At 43.4% G+C, this 12,276-nt stretch overlaps 1 protein-coding gene and 1 long non-coding RNA gene across 2 annotated transcripts in view; one reads left to right on the top strand and one right to left on the bottom strand.

The window, feature by feature from the left end:
* The window catches only part of CTTNBP2 (cortactin binding protein 2), a 151,968-nt gene extending 146,571 nt beyond the window's left edge, over positions 1–5,397 (top strand). The window contains exon 23 of the mRNA XM_019543425.1: positions 3,828–5,397. Coding sequence (XP_019398970.1) covers positions 3,828–4,070 — 243 coding nt within the window. The 3' untranslated portion in view covers positions 4,071–5,397. The remainder of the gene's footprint in view (positions 1–3,827) is intronic.
* Positions 1,621–3,821, bottom strand: LOC109315627. Its single transcript, XR_002102563.1, has 2 exons — positions 2,399–3,821; positions 1,621–2,328 (listed from the first exon to the last, which is right to left on the bottom strand). It is a non-coding gene; the product is annotated as an uncharacterized LOC109315627 (long non-coding RNA).
* Positions 5,398–12,276: the final 6,879 nt, after the last annotated feature.

Here is a 12,276-nt window from a genome sequence, read left to right as displayed (position 1 = left end):
GCTGGCAGCAGCTACCCAGAGCCAGGGCCGGCCGTAGCTGGGAGGCTGCAAACAGCTGCACCGGGCTCCGGAGCCCTGGCATCATCTCTGTACCAGCGCGTGCACCCACGCGTCAGTGGGCGGTGGGGGAGGGGCCTGAGGCAGCACAGCCCCAGTCTCTCCCCACTCCCAGCACAGCTGGTGACTGGGCTCCAGAGCCTGGCGCAGCTGTTTGTAGCCAGCCTGGCCTCTGGGAAGCCGCAGCAGGCAGGCTGCAAATGTCTGCACTGGACTCCACAACTCCATGCTGGCAGTGACTGCACGCACAGCTTGGGGCACACAGCAGGGTAGTGCAGCCCGCCCAGAGATGCGTGCAGTCACCACCAGCATGGAGTTGATGCTGGAGCTGTGGAGCCGGGTGCAGCTGCCCAGAGCCCAGGCTGGCTACAAACAGCTGCACTGGGCTCTGGAGCACAGTCATCAGCTCTGTGCTGGGAGTGGGGAAGAGACCAGGGTTGCGCTGCCTCAGGCCCTTCCCCCACCGCCCGCTCCAAGGCGCGCCTGCATGCACCGGTACAGAGCTAATGCCAGGGCTCTGGAGCCTGGCACAGCTGTTTGCAGCCTCCTGGCTACAGCCAGCCCTGGCTCTGGGTAGCTGCTGCCAGCCTGGAGCCTGGGCTGCTCCCAGCAGGCAGCTGGGATGCTGCAGACCCTGCCAGGAGCAGCCTGGGCTCTGTCACTGGCAGCAGCTACCCAGAGCTGGGGCTGGCCATGGCATACCAAGGAAAATGCTGGGAGCTGCTGACCCCTGGCCTAGATGATCCTCGACCAGTGGCTGTCCAACCTCTTCTTGAACACCTCCACTGATGGGGAGCCCGCAATTCCCCCAGGCAGGCAATTCCACTGCCTCGCTATTCTAACAGTGAAGATTTTTTTCTGGATATCCAATCAAAACTTACTTTGCCGTAATTTTAAGCCATTGGTTTTCATCCTCCTCCCTGCAGCAAGAGAAAAGGTACTTTCACCCTTTTTATGACAGCCCTTCAAGTACTTGAAGACTGTTATCATGTTTCCCCTTAAGTGCCTTTTCTGCAAGGTGAACATATAGCTCCTTTACCCTCTCCTCGTATGACTTGCCTTCCAAGCCTTTTATCATCTTTATGTCCTGTCTGGACTCTCTCTGACTTCTCCACATCCTTTTTACAATGTGGAACAATAAACTGTGAGGCTGGATCAGGCCCACCAGACAGATCCAGCCTGCAGAGAGACCTGCCCAAACAAGCCACAAGGCAAAAACACTGAGCACCACTGTTCTACAGAGATTTTTCCAATGTGTCTGGTCCTTTCAGAAGCTGGCAAATCAACATGTTTGGTTATAAAATATTTGGTTATAATAATATAATGTCTGTTAATTGCATATAATGCAGGTTTTTAGATTGGCCTTGGAGAAGTCCAGGTATGCATTATATCAAAACAGGACTGGTCAAAGCAACTGTAACCTTATCAAAAAAAAACAAAAGAACAACAGGTTAATCTGATAAGACCTCCCTTCCATGAAACTGCTCTGTTGTTTTACCTGGGACTGATACTAGGCTAGTAAGCCTGTTCCCTGGGTCTTTTTCACATTTTTAAGTACTAGAACTACGTTACTGCTCACTTTAGAATTTTCCCAGTTTTCCAAAATTTGTTGAAGGGCTTAACAGTGATCCAAAGGACTCCTCGGCTAGTTACTTTAGGACTCTTGGGTAAGAGTTATCCAGGCCTGTTGCTTTGAAAATTTAATTTAAACAGATACTGCCTCATGAATTTTTTTAGTAGATGTAAACTTACTGGTTTGTTGCTACCACGTAGCATGAATGCAGCTTCCTGCTACACTCCACATATTTTCCATATTTCCAGGGAAATGTACCATGGTTGTTAGTAGCACCTCCTTTTTCTCTCTTGACCTGTCAACTCATGTTCGTGCCATTTAAACCTCTCCAGGTTGACCGGTTCTTTGCACCTGTGGGAACATGGTTGATGATGTCAGTGTGCATTTTCACTTCCTTGTTGAGTGCATCAAGCTGTGCAGCCCATATTTCCAGTTGTCTAGTTGTAGGTGATTTCTTTTAAGCAGTTCTGTTGCAGCTAAAAAGTTTTTCATGTCATTTCAGGCTGCAGTTTAGCCATGTCTAGTATCTTAAGCCTGTCGGTGTCATTCCATTTTGCTTGCGACCACCCTCTTCAAGTCTAGCGGAACGATTATCTAAGCACATATAGGCTGTTTGTTAACACTTGTTGGTTTTAGACATCCCACAGTACAGTGACACCTATCATTCAGCACAGGATCCAGTGTCTCTGTGTGAGCCTCTTTCTCACACTGGACATGCAGACAGCCACAAATAATGAAGTATGAATGCGGTGGCTCCCCACTTTAAACATGCAGGCTTTCTCCCCATCTGGTTCCAATCACTAGCTTTGCCTTTTTGTTGTCTCCACTTGTGCCTTTAAGGAGAGCCTGGAATCTAGGCTCCCCTCAAGATGGACAGGATTCCAGCGATTGGCAAGTGGTGCCTCATTCCTGACAGTGTCAAGTTGTCTGTTGGCATCATAGTTCCAGAAATGGAAAAGACTCGCCTGTATCTTAGGTTTATTATGTAACTGGTTCTGAATTAGACTGAGAACCCAGAGAGTAGTATTAATTAGTGTGACATTATTCTAGGCAAGATCTTTGGTTTACTCAGCGATGCATTGATTGCTGACAAAAAAATTTTCTTGTGCTGGAATGAATTGGTTGGGATTTAATGTAGGTGTTTAAGAGTAGTCCCCTTTTGTATAGTAGGCCATTTGTTGTCACCACCACTGGCTTCATTTCCTATATAGTACAATCTAAAATTGTCAGTTCCCTAGTGAGAGTATTTGTATCTGGCACGTAAGTGGAGATGTTTTATCACATTGTGTATTTTTGTGAGGAGCCTCTGGTAATTCATTATATTTTATGCTGTTGGCAAGTCAGCAAACACAGCACAAGCTACCAAATCCTTTTCAAAGCTCTCTTTGATATACTGAGCAAGGTTCAACACTTGACTGGTGCGTGGCCTGCCTGGGCAGAATCCAGCTTGCTCTGGGATTAGCACTTTTCAACACATGGCACTAGGCAGGTTTACAATGAGATGCTTGTATATAGTAATGATATAAGCCTGCAGCTCTTTCAGATTTGATGTATCCGACCCTGGCTACAGAAGTGCCACAAGGGATCCTTGCTGCCAGTACTTTGCAAGCATATATTAAACGGTGAGAGTGACTAGTCTCTTCTTGTTGGTCTGAACCATTTACTCTGCTCAGTGCAAATACCCTGTAAACCAGCAGCTCTGTCACTCACAGCAGTGTTAAACCTGGAGTCTAGTTCAGACACTTACTGTGCCCCAGAAATATTAGTCTCCTGATTTTCCTGCTGCTTATGCTATGTCTTGGGTTGCTTATTCAGTGCCCTGCCATCACCTCTTCTACAAGTTTTTATTCCTTTTGCCTCTAGACCAATACAACTACAACCTGGATACCTGCCATTTTCTAGGAGGTTTAGTTTTACTGCCTGGTTAGCTATAGGGTTTGGATAGGGATGATCCTGTCTCAGGAAGGGGGATGGACTTGATGACCTGTGGAGATCCCTTCCATGCTATGAAAACAACACTATGGGCTTTTTTTTTTTTTTTTTTTTAAAGGAAGTTGCCACCTTCCAAAAAGAAGCTTCACACAACTGTGAACAGCTACAGCTTTTTGGAAATTTGGCTGGCAAATTTTTGGGTCTTTTGGGTTCCCTCTGCAAATGAATGTGTTTATCGAAGTGAGATTGTTTCTCTCATTCACAGGATGGGGCCTGTCCTCTCAGCAGCAATCGAACTGTGGAATGCAGCAACAGTAAATCAAAGACTGAGTTGGGTGTTTCAAGAGTTAAATCTTTTCTTCCTGTACCCAGAAGTAAGATCACCCAGTCTTCTCAGAACACTAAAAGAAGCAGCAGCAGTAATACAAGGCAAATAGAGCTTGATCATAGCAACTTAAATGGAGAGATTTGGAACCTGCACAAAAAGAACAACAAATCAAAAATCTAACAAAAAGACCTGCCTACCATCCAATTTTTTTCAATGTTCACGTAATCTCCATCATAAAGTACAAGAACATGTAAATAATTTTTAAAACAAAACTTTTACCTTGTAATTAATGTGTGTACGGGACCACAGTTTAATTTGTATGTAAATCAGCTGTTTATAAGGAAAAGATTTTATTGTTTTAATCTGGAAACTGTATTGATTTAAGTTCACCAGTGGGCTGTTCTGCCAGTTTCATGAGTAGTTTTTAATATGAAAATTACTATTGTTTAAATGATTATATTTAGAAGAATTACCACAAAATTCTGTGTATATGTTGTACATAAATATATTCTATCAAGTTCATGTGTTACATTGCATACAAATGAGTTGCACAATGCGTACAGTTCTGGCTTAAAACTAATGTATTTGCGTTTTAAAAAGACAGAACAGGTTTTTATCTTCACTTCTTGAAAAATGAATGGAATGTGGCAATAATCAAAATGAGTGGAAATGCAGATCAGTTACTTTCAGCTACAAGCCATATTAAATTGATTAAATTTGATTACCCCACAGTCTGCCTGCTGGCGTGTGATTCCATTTCTCTCATGTTTATCTTAAGTTCCACGTATCTTAAAAGTTCTGAGTTTGCATTACATCTCCTACATTTAGAAAAGGAAAAATGGAGACAAATTATAATGCAATAAGTTATTTCACACAAATTCCCATTTTTGATAACTGAAGAAAATGTGTTCCTCTTGTAATTGAGTTTTTAATGTATAATGGAAAACTTTTAATGTTTTAGAACAGAAATCCAGGAAATAATGATGTTTTACAAAAATACCAGTGTTTTTTCAGTGTTTTTTCAAATTGTATGATAAAGAAATTACAGCACAAACTTAATTACATGGTTATACAGTGATAATGTAGCAGCAATAACATGTTACTATGTAATTACTAATTTTTATAGTGGATTTAATATGTAATTGCTGAAATAGCATTTGAAATCACAGTTAACATGAAATATTTTTTATTCCACTACAAGTTTATATTATTTTCCCATGAGGGGGACTGTGTATGTGAAAAAAATATTTATGGTTGCCACAATTTATACTTGTGAATAGTAATTGTGTGGATACAATCACTGTTTTGATACCTTATTATCTAGTAGGAAGAGTAGGATACACGGCTTTCCTAACATCAGATCTCAGTGCTACGTGGTAAAGAGGCTGTTTTTCTCAAGTTTGATTTTTTTGGAAGGGGTAGGAGCTACATAAATGTATCCTGACACTTCACCACTATATGTAAGGCAGTTATCCCAAATTAATGTCAATAAATTTTTTGTACTGCACTATGTGTCTGTCTGTCTGTCTCCTAGTCTTGTGTATGTACAGTGTATCTACCGGTGGATTTGGAAGAATTACGAGTCTGATTTTATAGTCATTTCCTTTAGAGTAAAAGCCAGAGCGAAGGCATACCTTTGTAAGCAATCATTTCCTTAAAATCCTAGTGGTTATAACTTTTGTTCAGTGCTGTAGGCTCCCGTGTATTACAGTTAATTCTTGTAGATACGCAACAAACTTTTTCATATCTTCTGACTTAAGGCATTTTGATGCTGTAAAGGTGGGAGACTGCTTCTGTTTAACAGCTGGTTCCCAGCAACATGGCTCAGCTGAGGAGTGCTACAGACAGTTCAGGAAAACATGCCTCAGTAGCTAGCACCTCTGAGTACAGAAGTATTGCAAATATAACTGGCATATATGAGAGAGAGGAAAAATGTTTAGGCATGGTTGTGGAGGGAAAAGGATGAGCCAAAGAAGTGTTTGTAACAATCACATAGGATATAGGGTCAAGGGTCTGTTGTAATAGCAGACCAATTACAAGGATGCTGCTGGTATTCTTATAGGCATTAAGAGTAAAGGCCTGTGGAGACGAGATGCAATGTTTTGGAAAGACGTATCAAATGTGTACTGAGAAAATGGATGTCACGCATGCTAGGGCAGCCATGTTACAGATTTTTTCCTCAAAACATGATTTAAAATAAGTTTCCCTTTTGAATATCTCTACATGATTTTTGAGGGAAAATCTGTTGCTACATTTTAAAATGTACTGGGATTTCTACTTGTTCTGTTCATTTCTGCTGTGCTTTCTTAGACTTCCTCCATTTATCCATGTCTTTTACCTGCTTGGTTCTCACGTCTGTCTGCTCCATCTGTGTTGCGTGTTTTCCTTCTGTGCAGATGCCCAACTCCTGTGAGCCTGCTATGTCTCCAATCTCACTTTGCAGTCTTTGGCAGCTCTCCTAGCTGACTAATTGCTGTGGTGTGCCTGTTTAGTTCCTTCAGCTAGACTCATGTCAGCTGCAACTCAAACGATTTAACCCATACAAGTGTAAAATAGTTTTATTTGTAGGACCCTGACTTCTCTATTTGTCTGTTTCAACTATGCCTAATTTTCTGTTTAAAAAAAAAAAAAAAAGGCAAGGCCCTGCTCATGAGATTCAAGGGCTTGGCCACACCTCCTCTTCTGAGGCTTTTGATTTTTTTTTGCCTGCCAGCAGTATTCCTGCTTTACACATTGCAGTATAAGTTAGGAAAACTCATTCTGGGGCAAGTGACAACAATTTCCCTTCTTTGCTTATGGGACAGATATTTCAAGGGTTGATCGGGGATGTCCTACTGAACTCTTTTCTCCCAGGTGTTACCCCCTTCCAAATCGTGACAAAGACTGGTCAGGTAAAGGTAAAGAGGCTCCTAACTGGAAGCGTCAAAGAAAAGCTGTCCCAGTTCTTCCCATTCCACAAGCTGCCGCTCGGTCAGAAGCCACCTTATCCCACAACAGCAGATCTCCACAAGCAAGCGGATGAGTCGCTCCTCATCGGCCCATTGAACTCTCAGCTAATGGGAGAGCTAATGGATAATCCTCATCCATTAAGAGCATTTTGGAGGTAAATCCCAAATTCCAGCTCCCCTAGTCAAGGCAACCACTACAAATACTCTGTTCTTGGTACTTACTGGATATCTTGGTTCTTACTAACTAGCCCATAGGCTATAATGGGGAATCGTGAAAATGCTTATAACTTTGTCATTTCTTGCCTGATTTGAATGAAAACAGCAGGGATGGTAGCCTCTGCTGAGGCTACAAAGCCTGCCAGGTTTCAAGGAGACAGGTGCAGGGGTTTCTGGGAAACTGCACCTCAAACTGTTCAGAGCAAAACTCACGTCACTTGTAAGTGTGAAGGCACAGAGAAAGCTCAGTTCAAATAATGCTTTTTATGCTGTTTTTCCATCCCTCCCCCAGAGCACTGGGATTGGCAGGGACCTCAGGGAAGGATCAGAGTCACTGGCCAGCTACACAGTCCATATGAGAGCAGTCCTTCCCCACTCTTCCCCCTCCCTCTTTAGCTGCAAGCAAGCCCAGCTTCAAAACTCAAAACGTTTTGAAACTTTCAAAATGTTTTGAGTGCCCTCGCTTCATTTCAAGGCTGTTGTAAAGCCTTTTGTTTCATTTCAATTTCACTGTTTCAAGCTTGAAACAAGTTGAAATAGTGTTGAAATTTCGCACAGCCCTAGCAGATATCCAGACTGTCATCCTTCCACACCTGGACACTATGAAAACACCTGACAAGAAATGAAACCTATCCCTGAACAAAGATGGTCACAAAGAGCAATTTAAAACCAAAAGAGAAATGTGCTGTAGCTTTTCCCATAACGAAGCCAGAAAAACTGGCTTCCCATGACCAAGCTCTGTCCCATAACCAAGCCAGAAAAAACCAGGCTGTGTGTATGGGTCCCCTCAACCTGCAGATATACTGGAAATATGTAGGAAAGGAGACTTGGAATAAAACCAGGCTGGGGGAAATGTAAGCATTTACTATTGCAGTGGTTAAGTAAGAGTTTAGGGAGCAGTCAGGCATTTGAAGCATCAAGAATACTCGTGTTAATTTGTAAAGTACTCAAAGGAACGTATAATCCCTATGCTGGGGTACTGATGCAACTCCTTAACAGTGTCATAGGTTCCTAGCAGTTCCCATGCAGTCTTTCACTGGTAACCTGAGCCAGGGAAAATATTTTCCTTTCATGAATGCTTTACTGGAATTTGTTTTTTCCTCTTCCTTGAATCACTACAGTGTCCTTAGCTAAGGCTTGTGTTTGACCACACAGTGCTCCTGCCACCCTTAGAAAACAAAGATGTTCCTGGCTTTTTTCCACCATATTTGAGGTCAAGGTGATTGGTGCAGAGTTGGGGGGGTTTGCCTTCCTCTATAGGTATGGTCCTCCTCCTTGGATCTTTTAACAGCCTTTGGGGCCTAGGGATGTTGGCTGCAATCCCCTGGGTTTACCTATGGCAGGTTAGCATGTTACATCTTGAGACTCTGTCATGACTGGCTGTGTAGTTTTGCTAAGATGTTAGATAATTGATTTGTCTTTAAGTAGGGATGATCCTGCCTCATGCAGGGAGTTGAGCTAGATGACCTTTGGAGATCCCTTTTAGCCCTACTTTCCTATGAATCCTGCAGTCACCAATATCAGAATTGCTGTGGACGAGGGACAGTTAAGATAAAGGACGATGATAAGAAGCTCCACACGAGGAGATGAGGCAGATAAAGAATTTTATTTGTAAGACCATCTTTTCATGCCAATGCATTGGTGCTGCACTCACAGCTGAAGAATCACAGAGCAGCTACATAAGATTTAAAGAACAGGCTGGTTATTCAACTAAAGAAATTTGTGCTGCAGGGATATGATTTAAAAACAAGGCAAAATCAGCTAGGGTAGACATGTAGAAGGAGTGAGATCCACACAGGCAAAGGTTTCAGTGTCTCCAACATCTGGATTTTTCAGTGGGAAACCGTAACCCAGTTAGGCAAAGCAGAGAAAAAATTAACTGCAAAAATGCTCTAATTTACCTTGAGAGTTGTGGGGAATTCACAACATGAAGGGAAAAAAGGCGGCAAACCTCACAGCAGCAATTATTCTAGCGTGCACCTACCTTGGACTGACTGCTAATGCAGCCCTGTGGAAAGGTGCTTGAAGCCCAAAAGCTTGTTTTCATCTCCTTCAACTGCCCAAGTTGGTTCAGGAAAAGTTATTAACTCACCTGCCTGGCTTTGCTTCTCACACATGACTGGACCATCTCAACACCACGTAATAACCTTAAAACACTGGAGACAAGAACTCCTAAAATGAACGAAGCTAAAAATAGCAGAGGGGAATTTCAGAGCAAGGCTGTGATTGTAAGTGCAGCCAGCACTTTTGGCTGCATCTCTGTTTTCAACAACTGGGGACAACCCTCTTGGCAGGCATGCCACAAATTAAGCTTATGCCCTCCCCATGTGCCAGTGGGACCCCCTTGCTCTGCCTTCTGCTCCCTGCCCTGCGTTCCTTGTCTGATCAGCTGCATGCCACACACACAGGCTGCCTGTACCACTTGTGGCACACGTGCCACAGAGTTGCACAATCGAATAAACTACAGCTCAGCTCCATGCTTTTCATTCAGCTTAGCAATCTAGTCAAAAGATGATCCCTACTACACAATCACCTGTCAGCACTCACCACAAACCATCCCCAGAGGTAATACATACAATTCTGTTCCATCTGCATTAAACATACCTCCATTAAGAAATTGATTTTTGTGAGTGCCCTGAGAAAGATGCCCTAGAGATGACTACATAAGCATCTTACTTTTTGTTAGAAATTCATTTAAATTAGAGCCTGCATTACCAATTTAAAGGCTGCTGTCGCTATTCGGTGCCAGACAGTAAGAACATAGACTATGGTTGATGTATGGAGATGGGGAAGTCCCATTCAACAGGGTAATTTTTACCTCTCAGTAACAGTTAATCATACTGATGTTTTTAACACGGGGAAAGACAGGCTTTTTAAAGGAAATATGTGACTCGCTTGTTCTACATTTTGGTTAGAGATTCTTGAAGCAGAAACTTGAGCAAGAATGTGCACATGCAGTTAGAGAGGGGTTGCCACGGTTCAGCAATTAGTATCTGGTTGTAGCCAATCAGAAGTAGAATATGACTTATCAAGACATTTTTACTGTTTTACTCTGGAAAAGAATTAAAATGCAGTGGATTTTGTTACTGTTCAGTGTGATCCTCTAGAACAGCGTTTCTCACCCCATGGGTCACAACCCAAAAGTGAGTCACAACAATGTATATGAAAGGGTCATGAATAAACTTTAAAAATGGATTCTCCTTTAAAGGGGAAACAGGGAACCGTGGCTTTTCCCATTCAGCCTGGCAGAGCTCCAGCCTGCAAAGGGCTGCTTGGGGCCATTCCACGCTGCCCCAAACACTAGAGGGAAGGGGCCTGGAGTGGGGGCAATGGGTCAGGAGTGAGGGGCACCAGCAGGGCCAGGAGGCTATTTTCTACTTAAACTGTTTACTAGGCCATCAATATTTACAAATGGGTCCTGCTACAAAAAAAGGTTGAGAACAGCTGCTGTAGAAGTTCATGCTAAATCAGGATTAATCATCATACTATAAAATAAAGGCCATTGCGGGGAGTCAGCTGTTGGCAAGAACTGCTCCAATTAGGAAAAAATAAAGCTGACACTTTGCACTGTCAGAGTTCAAGAAGAGTAATTACAATCCTGAAAAAGAGCCTGTGGGCACACCTGACCAGTGCTAGCTCAGCACTTACAAGTACCAGGATTAGTAGAATAACCCAAGGATTTTTGGATAGTAAAAAGGAAAGAGGACTTTAGGAGTCTTTGCAAGTGAGCCTTTTATGAGTATGATAATAAAGTAGACTATCTAATCACTGGGCAATTGATAAAACAAAATTCATTCCCCAAAGTCACCAGCTCTGAGGATAATGTTTCTAAAGTCCCAGCTAGTTATTGGACAAATTTCTACAATATCTGTCTAAATTGTATGTGACGGGCTAGCTGGCCGTGACTTAGGGTTTTGAAAGGGTAAAAGATGATTTAAGGACTTGGGATTCCCTTGCCGCACCAATCAGGCCCCAAAGACTCACCCTCTGTGTCCCCTGATTGGCCCCTTGGGTCACCTGGAGAGGCATAAAAGGGGCAGCGCGGCTGACTTAGGGGAGACGAGTGAGGGACAACAAGGAAGGAGCTTCACAGAGCTGAGTCAGCGGGGCAGGAGCAGTGCCCTGGAAGAGCCTGAAAGAGCAGGACCTGCAGGCAGCCGTGGGACCCTCAGCAGCGTGGCGTGCGGCCGGCAGGAGAGGCTCCCTGCTGGGCTCCAGGATCCCCTATGAGAGGCTGCAGCCAGCAGGAGAGGCTCCCCAGCTCCAGCAAGGATCTGAGCAGTGACCTGAGAGGCCCCCAGCTCTGCTTCCAGCTCCTCCAATCAGAGGCCAGGCAGTTTGACATGAGGCCAGGGCTCTGGGAAGGTTCATGGCAACATTTCTGCCTACCGCATGGGAGATCTGAGTTCAAGTCCAAGCTGGGGTGAGTGAGCTAACAAAAAGCAAATCTTCTTGCAGTGGAAAGGGGTCATTGTGTTTTCCCCCCTTTCTTGCCCTCCAGGTACCTAGGCCCTATATTTCCTTGTCATTTGACATTTTGTATTTTGTGCCTTTTTATATTTCACCAACCCGTATTGTTTGCTCTGCTGTTTGTGTTTTATATTTTGTTAACCCTGTTTTGTCAGTGATTGTAAGTGTCTAACCTTTGTTGAATCCTGCCCCTTTGGGGCACTGTCGTGTCCACTATACCCTCTGATTTATGCCTGTTATGTTCCCAGTATTAAAAGGTATATGGTTAAGTCCCCATTGGCGGTCTGGCTCTGCTCTATGGGGGAGGAGAGTCTCTACACCTCCCACAGCGCTTGTGCACCTGCTTTGATCCCTTCAGTTGGAGATCTAATTGTGCAGTATGTGAAGATTTCTTAAAGTTGATAAGTAGTGCATGCTATGTCCTTAAAGCAGCTCTTCCCCTGTAGGTTTCTAGTGCTCTCAAAGGTCTCTGCTGCTATACAGGCAAACTGAGCCCTCCTCCTCCTCCCCTTCAAGGCATTTTTGCAGTTCTGCTGTGGTCAGATTCCATGGCCCACAGCATGCTGGCTCCTACCCAACAGATTTGCAATCAAACTCGTGTGTAACACTAAACTTGTTTGTAATCTTACCCTATTATTGTCTTATGATCTCTTTTTTTTTTTTTTTTTTTTTTTTTTTTTTTTGAATCTTTTAATTTTGCAGTTTATTTTTCTTTTTTTTTCTTTCTCCTGCTCTAAGCTTCTTCCATCTGG

The sequence above is a fragment of the Crocodylus porosus genome, unplaced genomic scaffold (genome assembly GCF_001723895.1).
Source record: "Crocodylus porosus isolate Cpor-Errol unplaced genomic scaffold, CroPor_comp1, whole genome shotgun sequence".
Taxonomy (NCBI): domain Eukaryota; kingdom Metazoa; phylum Chordata; order Crocodylia; family Crocodylidae; genus Crocodylus; species Crocodylus porosus.
The sequence above is the reverse complement of the archived record's forward strand: the minus strand, read 5'-3'. Positions and strand labels throughout refer to the sequence as shown.